The 10,631-nt window shown below is 45.3% G+C and overlaps 1 protein-coding gene across 3 annotated transcripts in view; it reads left to right on the top strand.

Moving 5' to 3' along the window:
* Positions 1-10,631, top strand: part of Wasf2 (WAS protein family member 2) — an 87,081-nt gene that overhangs the window by 56,304 nt on the left and 20,146 nt on the right. For 2 of the 3 annotated variants that reach the window (XM_026782104.1, XM_005353109.2), the window contains exon 2: positions 2,938-3,110. In XM_026782104.1, the coding sequence (XP_026637905.1) occupies positions 2,981-3,110 (130 nt within the window). In that variant the 5' untranslated portion in view covers positions 2,938-2,980. Of the gene's footprint in view, positions 1-1,370; positions 1,455-2,937; positions 3,111-10,631 lie in introns of those variants that run through there. The other variant, XM_026782103.1, reaches the window with a different exon arrangement.

Below are 10,631 nucleotides of genomic sequence, written 5' to 3'. Positions count from 1 at the left end.
TTTCATGCTTCTTATATAGAAGACAACCAATCCTTGATTATCTAGAAGAAAAATCAGCAGTTGGTATAGGTAATTCATATAGCAGACAATTTTGTCTCTTTTTGATGTCTTTGAAAAATGCCCCCCCTCCAGCTCCCAGATTTATTTTTAAGTATGTGGGTGTTTCGCCTGCACTATTTGAGTACAGTGTCCTCAAAGGCCAAAGAGAGCATCAGATCACCTGAAAACTAGTGTTAGAGATGGTTGTGAATCACTGTGTACTGGGGTTAGAACCCATGTCCTCTGGAAGAGCAGCCAGTGCTCTTAACTGCTGAGCCTTATTGCAAGCACAAAAAATGTTTTTTCTGTTTGTTTTTCTGTGTAACTTTGCCTATCCTGAACTTGTCTATAGATCAGGCAGACCCCAACCCAGATGTTACCTGCCTTGCCTCCGAAGTGCTGAGATTAAAGGCCTGGAACACCCAGGCAAAAGAACCATCATTTAAAAGAAATAGCAGACCTGCTTTTCTGATTGTTAGATAGATATTAACATAATTTTTCTCTTACTCTGTCCTTTTTATATTTACTTATTTACTTTTGTTTTTTTGAGACAAAGGTTTCTCTCTATATCCCTGGCTGTGCTGGAACTCACCCTGGCCTCGAATTCAGAGATCCGCCTGCCTCTGCCTCCTGGGTGCTGGGATTAAAGGCGTGCGCCACCACTGCATTAAGTGCTCTTAGCCCCGGTGCCACCGTCTCTCTAGCCCCAGAAGTTGGTTCTTTGCAGCATGTGGATCGGATCCTGGGGTTGAATTTAGGCTGTCACGCTTGGCAGCGCTTATTCACGCACTCAGCCATTGCACTGGCTCAGCTGTGTTTAATTCCCACCTCCTTTACTGTTCTAGATTCTTCTTACCGTGGTTTAGATTCATTAATCAACATGTGTTATTGAGTGTAAGTGTGCGTCTATCTTTGTACCTGATACCATTTGCTTTAAGTAGGAGATGGAAAGAGTTAAACTCGAAAGTCTGGAGTTTGGGTTAAAAACCTGGTGGGTCTTAATAGAGATATGGAATGAAGTCATTTCCTAAGACAGTGGACAAGTATTCAGGAAACACCTCTGCACCCAAAGATAGGCACAGTTGCCACACAGTGACCGTTAGGGAGGTTCAAAGTTAGAAGCAAACAGCTGGTTCTTTTAGTCCCTAGGCTGTTGCTGCTGGTGACAGGAAATCTTGTTCCCCAGGCTGCTGGCTTCCTGTTTTATTTTTACTTGTAGAAGACCAGAATGTCCGTAACAAGGAGCAGCCTGTTCCAGAGGGTCCCACTGCCTCCTTGTACTTGTTAGTTTCGGGTTTTTGTTTTGGGTGAAACAAAATGCAGGTTTTCTTTTAGCCTCTGCAGTAATTAGCTTGCTGTAAGCATTTTGTGTTCGCAAACAACTCTGGTGATGAGCTGGTGTTTTAGGAGTTGAAGTGAGTAAACCTGACTCTTCCTTTTCCTCCTTTTCTTCTTAGGAATTTATGGTTGAGGAGTTTCTGTAGTTGCCTGTCATTGTGCCTTTTTATTTTATGTGAATTTTCCATTTCCCGTTGCACAAATGCTGTTAAGACATTTTAGATTTCTTTATATTTTCCTAAGATATGAAAACAAGGCCTGTCTGCTGTGACTTGACTGCTCTGATCATAACCATTTTCTCCTTGAATTAGTAATGTAGGAATTTGGTAAATCTAAATAATAGCTCCATGTGAGCCTGAAGTGCTGGCCTGTCAGGTGGACACCTTGGGAAAGGGCTCAGCTACCAGGATGAGAAACAGTAATGGAAGGTTTCTGCATCTGTTCCAGACACACACTGCAGGTCTTGGCCCAGGTGTATAGAATTCAGTAGAGGGCCAGGGAGTCTTAAAACACAGATGGTTCAACATCCTGGTTGACGTATTGAGCATGTAAATTTTTTCTTGATTTTCCTTCGTTCTGTCAATTTACAGACTAAACTTTGGTAGGTTCATAGACTCTGGCAGCCAGTATTTAGTTGTACGTTACCAGTCATAATCCAGGAAGATCTAGAGAAGTTGTATACAGAGGCTTATCTGTGGAATCACTGGCAGCTGAATTCATTGAGGAGAGTATCAGATGAAGGTGAGGAAGGCTGCCTTTGTTTTTTTTTTTTTTTTGGTTTTTTTTTTTTTGTTTTTTTGTTTTTCGAGACAGGGTTTCTCTGTGGTTTTGGAGCCTGTCCGGGAACTAGCTCTGTAGACCAGGCTGGTCTCGAACTCACAGAGATCCACCTGCCTTTGCCTCCCGAGTGCTGGGATTAAAGGCGTGCGCCACCACTGCCCGGCCTCTTTTTCTTTTTTTAAATTTTTCCTTTAGAAAAGGAACTCAGTCTGGCCTTGGGCTCTCTATTTAGCTGAGCATGACTGAACTTTCATACTCCTTCTTATGTGCACCATGTTCAGGCCATGTTGGGGTTGGGGCTCAAACCTGGGGTCTCATGCGTGCTAGGTAAGTACCATGGTTGCATTCCTTGCCATAGGAGGATGTTTTTGAACCTTGTAACTGGTGGCCTATAATCTGATCTGTATTGGTTACGGATACCCCAAGGATAGCATCTGTACCACTCACTGTCTTGTACCTGCTATTTTCTGACCGAGCCTCTTTGTCTGGAGGGCTCTTATTGGTTAGAGCAGTAATTGGTACTTGAAGGTTTTCATTGCCTCCATGACATCACCACTTCAGAATTTCTAAACTTATAGTAAGACTCTTTAGTAACCCTTGAAAAGAAGGTGAGATGCTTAAACTAGAAGGCAGACAGGGGAGTAAAGATTTAACAAACAAAACAACAGCAAAGCTGTTTAGATCAGAACAGTACTGAAAAGGGAAAGGAGAAGACTCAACACGGCCCAATGTGCCTGGGATCTGTGGCTGAGTACTGTTTTCCTGTTATTTCTTTTTAAGGTTGTTTTTCATCATTGAGAACATTGCCTGAAGCAGGTCCACCATGCCGTTAGTAACCAGGAACATCGAGCCAAGGCACCTGTGCCGTCAGACGTTGCCTAGCGATACAAGCGAGCTGGAATGCAGGACCAACATCACCCTGGCAAATGTCATCCGACAGCTGGGCAGCCTGAGTGAGTGCCTTGGAGAGCCTGTGCTTTGCCCTCAGGGGTCGTTGGTGCTCTTTAGTTTCCCTCTCCTCCATGTTCCTATTTCTCCCCCATCTGCCTTCCTTCAGTAATGTGAAAATGTATCCCCTGCTCTCTTCTCAAAGAAAGGCTCTTTTTTTGGTTCATCTTCTTCCCCTCTACCGTCTCGTCATCTGCCACCACCTTCTAGGTCCTATCTTCCCCTCCACCTGCTTCAAAAGCATGTGAGGGAAGGGTGGCATGCAGGGGCTGCATCAGAAACTGCAGATGCAGTGACAGCAGAAATTCTCTGTGTGCAGTGGGAGGTTCTGCAGCATCTTGGGTCGAGGAACGCTCCTGTAATTAGACGATCTGTTCCAGGGAGCCTGACTTTGTTGAAGCCTCCCACGTGCCAGTAGTCTGTCTACCCAACACCCCACCGTGATCTTCCCAAAGGGTGCACTCAGAGATTCTGGCTGGCGTGTCTACCCTGGTACACATCTAATTGTGCTGCAAGCCCCCAGGTCCAAGATCAGGGTACAAATTGCTTCTGCAGTCTCTGGAGTATTAAGAGTTCTGCGAGCTGTGTGAACACACAGTGACACAAATGGTAGCTGGAGCCATTCTTTTCTAGGAGGAAAACAGGAATTAGCCCAGTCTGTCTAGTCTGTTCAGAGCTGAGCTAAATCCATAGATAGATAGATAGATAGATAGATAGATAGATAGATAGATAGATAGATAGATAGATAGATAGATAGATGGATGCTAAATTAATGAGACTACCTTGGGTGGGGTATTTGCATGTAGTTGGGATGATTCCATTCTTAATCAAGCTGACATTTGCTTGAAGCTGAGGTTTGGAAAAGGCAGATGCTTGGACTAGCCCTGCATTTGTCTAGTGCTATCCCAGCTCCCATAAGCACCGCTGTCGAAATGCCACTTTAAATGATCTTCTTTAGCAAAGGCATTTCTTGCGAATTATTTCCAACACTCACTGCCCCTAGTGACAGCAAAGAAATATCAGAAAGCCTGGATTCCCCTGGATAGTGATATTGCCTACCTTTAAAGTAGGAACCCAAGGAGACACAGCTCTGTGATCAGATGATATGCGGAGTCTGAGACCCCTAAACCTTCAGCTAGCACAGGGAGGGCCTGTCTCAGTTGACCCAAGGCTTAGTGAACCCTGGATGGGACATCACGGAGAAGGAACCTGTTGCCACTGCCTGCTTTACACAAAGACACCACCAGCAGCACAGCAGCACTGCAGGAGCACTGCAGGAGCACTGCAGCACAGGAAGGCTGCAGAGCCTCACTGCTTCCTTCTGCACAGGACAGAGATCAGCCACTCAGCTGGAGTCCTGCCCCCTCTCAGATGGTTTCCAGCACTGGTGGAGGCTGTTGTGAACTTTCCCACTTGTGATTAGACCACTCCTATCTTGGAGGCTGATCTGAGGGCCAGGGTCAGCTTTTACCCAAGGAAACAAGAGTTCATCACATTAGGGTGCTAACTGACCTTTATTCATCCAACGAACATGGATTGAATATATTTTATATGCTGGATATTGTGAAGATATAGAAACAAGAGGAGAAGGCCCCTGATTTCCAGGAGCTAATAATCTACCAAAAGAGATAGGAAGAACTAAGTTTTGAGTGGACAGTGGAGAGAGCCTGAGAGGGGAACTCATACTTGTTGATTACCTGTTTTATGCCAGTTCTCAGTGAAATGTTGAATAATTTCATTTAATATCACCAAATACTTGTACACATCTAGAAAGTTATAGTCCCATTTTTCAGATGAACAAATAAATGAAAGCTCAGAGACAGGAAATAACTTTCCTGAAGAAAAGTCAGTAAGACTCAAAGTACTCATTTATTACCTTTTTTTAAAAATTTTCGAGACAGGGTTTCTCCGTAGCTTTTTGGTTCCTGTCCTGGAACTAGCTCTTGTAGACCAGGCTGGCCTTGAACTCACAGAGGTCCGCCTGCCTCTGCCTCCCTAGTGCTGGGATTAAAGGCGTGCGCCACCACTGCCTGGCTGTAATTCTGAACTTTGAAATTTTTTTGTTTAGAGATAGGCTGCTTTAGAACTTACTGTGTAACCCAGGCTGGCCCTGAGCCTCCCAAATGCTGCCACCATACCTGTTTCTAATTTGGAATTTTTGGTTTATTATTGAGATAAGGAAGATAACGTCTTCCTCAGAGGAGGAGGAGGGGATATAAGGTGCAATGTCAACTTCTCAAGAGCTGGGAATCAGGTAGAAGGTATACAGTAGACTCAACAATGGGGAAAAATCTTATACCCAGGCATTCTGACCCGTTGACAGATGACATCGCATGGTTGTTCCTCATTCCTGATCGTTTCTAGATCAGGACCTCTGACAGCGCCTGTGGCTAGGCATGATCAGGACCTCTTGAGAGCATGGGCGGTCTCTGGGTTTGCTCCTTTTGGTCTGATAGGCCTTAACTTCCTACGTATCCACCCTTTCTATTTATTACATGGGTGCTCAGTGGAGTCATAGTTCTTTGCTCAGGTCTTGTTGACCCTGTCTCAGGAGAGCTCAGCAACTGAACTATGCCTGTCTTAGGTTGTCCTGCCAAACAAGCTCTTACCCGTCTTTGACTGCCATCCCTAGAAGAGCATACATTCCTGGAGAGCTGTCAGGATTAGGGGAGTAGGCAGTAACTGTTTGAATTACAAATAACCAGGCTTGATACTGGGTGGTGGCGCAGGTCTTTAATTCTAGCACCAGGAAGGCAGAGGCTGGAGGATCTCTGTGAGTTCAAGGCCAGCCTGGTCTACAAGAGCTAGTTCCAGGACAGGCACCAAAGTTACACAAAGTAACTCGAAAAACAAACAAATAAACAAAACACCAAAAAAACTAAAACAAAACACTCACACACACACCAGGCATGCATAACCTCCTGTAGAGGACTGCAAGAGAGCCATTAACACCTGAGAAGTCACCTTAGTTTTTGTCCCCTGATGTTGGATCTGCATGAGCCATTTAAAGACTTAACAATAACACCCCACCAATTAATGCATATGTGAACATCCAGGAAGGATCCAATAGCCTTTTTATATTATGCCAAATTTTTTTTTTAAATGAGGAATTATTTTTAATTATTATTTAATTATTATTAAAAATAATCAATTTGGGGGGCAATGAGAACAAGAGAGGGGAGTATATACATTACCCATTCTTGGTTATTCCCTCCTTGGTGGAAGCATGCTGATCCATGACTGGGTGTATATCTCTTATTGGGACCTGTTGTGGCAGCCTGAGGGAAAACACAAGCACACTCTCTCCCATGGGTTAGGGGGCTGGAGGGAGATAGGATCTCTCCATCTCTCCAGGGACAGGGGTGTGTTCCTTGGCAGAGATGCCCAGTGCTTGTAAGCTGGACTGAGCTCCCTGTCATCAAATCTAAAAAAGTTCACATAGAAAAGGACCTCTGTTAAGGACAGATGAGGATCTCTCCTAGTCTCTGGCAAGATAGTCCTGGCCAATAGCTCCTTGAGAGCTCTGTTGGTCTCTCCACAGTGTCTTGTGCCTGTGGATTGTAGGGTTTGCCAGTTGTGTGGGAAATCTTCCAGGAACCCAGAAAGTTATTGAGTTGTTGAGAGGCATAGGCAGAGCCATACATGTAGACGCGTAGACATATTAAAAATGTAATAATATTCTACTAAATATACGTGTCATATCTACCTACTTACCTACCTACTTATCAGCCTGTTAATATATACTTAAGTTGCTTAACCAAAAAACGGTACTAAAGAGTCAAAAAGAGAAATAGAATTTTGGGGAGATAACAGTTTTGACAACAATAGTCCCTAGACTTTTGGTTTTCTTCTGTCCCACACCAGGTGGCTCTTCTCATGTGAGACAGAAACTCTGAATTTTTCTTCTAACAACATGTTGGGTTTAAAGAAGGAGAGAGCCATGCTCCAAATCTAAAGCCAGCTTTGATTTTTAATTGAGTCGGGACTACGACTTTTCTGAGAAGTAAAGAGATATAGATGTTTAGTGAGATCTAATACATGACAGGTACCTGAGCTCAGTCCTCTGAGTGTTTGTTAGAATCTGAAAAGGCCAGGGTGGCATGAGGGATGGGAGTGGAGGAGGGGCTGCATGGGGCTGTATCTTTATTGGAAGTGCAGGGAGCCCTGATAAGATCTTGTTTTTTGGCAAGTGATTGTCAGTTTGATATTATATCAAAATGATAGTATCTGATAAACCATCCAGTCCAGGAATGTGAAGGAGGTGGACGGTGCTCTGACTAAAGGCATGTCACCAGTCAAGGGCTCTAGGATCACCATTGCCCCATGAATCCGAACACTTTTCACCCCAGCTCTACACAAATATCATTTGATCTCCAAATGATTTTCACGATTTCCTACAATACTAATCTGAAGGTCAAAAATAATTTTTCCTTTGTCTACATTTTCAATATAAACCTTACATCATTGAACTCTGGTTCTATGGTTTCTCGAAAGAGCGTCTCTATAAATTGACCAGTAAAGGCCACATGTGCTTTACCGTCTGTCTTAGCCATTCTACTCTTCCGGTGTCTGGAAGATGAACCCAGGCAGATTGCAGGCGTGCACCCCAAAGCATACGGCTTGCTCCTCGTCGTCCAAAGTGCCAGCACACAACTCAAGAGGCTGGCCTTTAGGCCACGACTCTCACAGCGTCAGATGAGAAGCACCTAACTGAAGATCAGCCCCAGGTAGCCAAGGGCATAGACCAGCAGCAGTAGCAGCACAAAGCTGTGGCCACTGCTGCATCCACCTGCCAGCTGCTGAGAGTCAAAGGGGATAGGAGCTATGAGGACACAGCAGAGCAGCCTGCCGCAGCCTCTCTCTGATGGCCAGGCACAAGCTGCCACCGCTCCTACTACCCACTCAAGTCCCAGCAGGCCCCACAGAAGCAGCAGGCACCTGGGATGGTTCCAGTGGGTTCGGACCCCTGGGGTGATTCAGGCCTCAGGCTCTGGGACCCAACTTTACCAGCAGTACGCTACTGTTCTTGGGCAGGCTGCTGAAACCCAAGGCTGGCCCGAGGTCTCCCTCCATGCACTGCTGTGAGATCTGCTGGGTCACAGACCTGTCAGGACCATCTGGTAGCACAGAAGCACTAGAAGAAGCAGCGGCTCAGATGACAGGCATACAGCTCAGCGGAGGTCCAAAAGGGGCCGAGAGCCTTCACTGTGGCCTGTGTGCTGTGGCCTGCGCCAGGGAGGATGCCTATGCTGCTCACATGTGGGAAGCGAGGCACCAGAAGGTTTTGCACACCAGGCTAGGGAAGCCTATTACCTCTGAGGCCACACCTAGGAGTGTCACCTACACCCACGGCTCAGACAGCACCCCTGAGACCTCAAGCCTGGCCAGCACCAGCCTCTAGGCCCTCATTTCCCATGCTGCTCCGCAGCTCACTTCTCCCCACTGAGGTGAATGTGGCACTTCCACAGATTACAGGTCACTTTGTCCTGCATATCAGCATCCCTCTGAGGGGGACAGCAGGCAATCAACAGTGAACAGGGGTGGGAAACTATCAGACTTTTATATCTAGTGATGGTGGGGGACTTGTGTGGTTCTTTAGGCCACAGCCGAATGTCCACACTGTCTCCAAACGAGGGACAGTGTTCGGGAACCAAGCCTTGCTTCTGCGTCCTAGGGGTCAGCCCTGATTTGGAGACACCGTGTGAACCAAAACAGAAAAAAATGTGCCTTCCTAACCGAATGGGCAGACAAACATGACAGACAACAGAAAAGAAGGGAAGGATGGGGTCCCAGTGCTTACTTGTTGAAGGGACCTTTTCGCCAAAACACACTGTCTTGGGGTCACTGTGCAGAACTGCGAGTGAGGAGAGGAAGATGACTAGACCCTGTTCTGGGCAAAACGAAAATTATAGCTGGAATGAAAAAGGAGTCTGACCAGGCGAGCTCACAACCTATGTTAGAAGTCCCTGTTCCGGGCGCCAGATGTTGCTGGGTCCTAACGTCTTCCTTGGGGGAGGGGATGAGAAGGCACAGGGTCAACTTCTCCGACACTGGGAGTTAGGTAGAAGACATACAGCAGACTCTTTATTTAACAATGGGAAAAAACTTACAAACCCTCCCAGCAGCCAGGCATTCTGATCCGTTGACAGTTGACATCACGTGTCGTCCTTCAGCTAGGCACGATCAGTATCTCTGACAGCGCAGGTCTTCAGGTTGTCCTTCATCTAGATGTGTAGCCACGGATAACATTATACTCCGGATCTTCCTGCCTTTACCTCCTAAGTGCCAATTCTGCAAGCAAACCACTGTGCCTAACCTAGCCTTGGAATTAAAAAAAAAAAAGTTATTCATTAATATGTAAACAAAATTTTCCCTGCTCATCTTCATCCTCCTCCTCTTGCTCTCCTACTACCACTGAGCTGTATACATACATACATACATACATACATACATACATACATACATAAGCTGTATCCATACATAGCTCTTTTATTTTTACCTTTTTGATTTTGAGACAGGGTCTTGTTAAGTTGCCCAGGTTTACCTTGGCTTCATCTCCCAAATACGATAGTATGTAAATTCTTTGGCCTTGTGTAAAGGCTTCATCAAGTCCTGTCTTCCTTTCCATTCTTCTTATCCATCTCCCATTTTACAATATTCAAATAAAATTATTTTTAAAGTAGAGAAGGGAGGACCAATGACATGACTCTATGGGTAAAGGTGGTTGCTGCCAAGACCAGCAGCCTGAGTCTAGTTCCTGGAACCCTCATAATAGGAGAGAACCAGCTCAAAGGTTTTCCTGTGACCTCCACAGGCAAGAATTCTCTGCCTTTGCCTCCTAGTGCTGGGATTAAAAGCGTGTGCCACCGTGCCTGGCTTCTAGACCACATCCTTTGATACTTCCACCCCGTTGTCATCGGTGTGGTATCAGTGTGGTATTGGTCCCTATCTGAGTACTAGATGCTCTTGCTCTTACAAATAATAGCATTACACTCCCCATAATACAAATTATCTGTGTTTCTTTTACTAAATTACAGTTTTTTTTAATAGAATGTCTTTTAATTGACTGGGTAGTGGTGGCACATGTCTTTAATGTCAGCACTTCAGAGGCAGAGGCAGGCGGATCTCTGAATTTGAGGTCAGCCTGGTCTACAGAGTGGGTTCCAGAACAGGTCCCAAAGCTACACAGAGAAACCCTGTCTTGAAAAAACAACAACTTCAATGTCCTTAGTCACCAGAGAAATGCAAATCAAAACAACTCTGAGATTCCATCTTACACCTGGCCAAGATCAAAAACACTGATAACAACTTATGCTGGAGAGGTTGTGGGGAAAAGGGAACACTTCTGCATTGCTGGTGGGAATGCAAGCTGCTACAACCCCTTTGGATGTCAGTGTGGTGATTTCTCAGAAAATTAGGAAACAAACTTCCTCAAGACCCAGTAATACCACTTTTGGGTATATATCCAAAGGATGCTCAATTGTGTCACAAGGACATGTGCTCAACTATGTTCATAGCAGCTTTAT

This window comes from Microtus ochrogaster, chromosome 10, assembly GCF_000317375.1.
Source record: "Microtus ochrogaster isolate Prairie Vole_2 chromosome 10, MicOch1.0, whole genome shotgun sequence".
In the NCBI taxonomy this organism is placed as follows: domain Eukaryota; kingdom Metazoa; phylum Chordata; class Mammalia; order Rodentia; family Cricetidae; genus Microtus; species Microtus ochrogaster.
The sequence above is the reverse complement of the archived record's forward strand: the minus strand, read 5'-3'. Positions and strand labels throughout refer to the sequence as shown.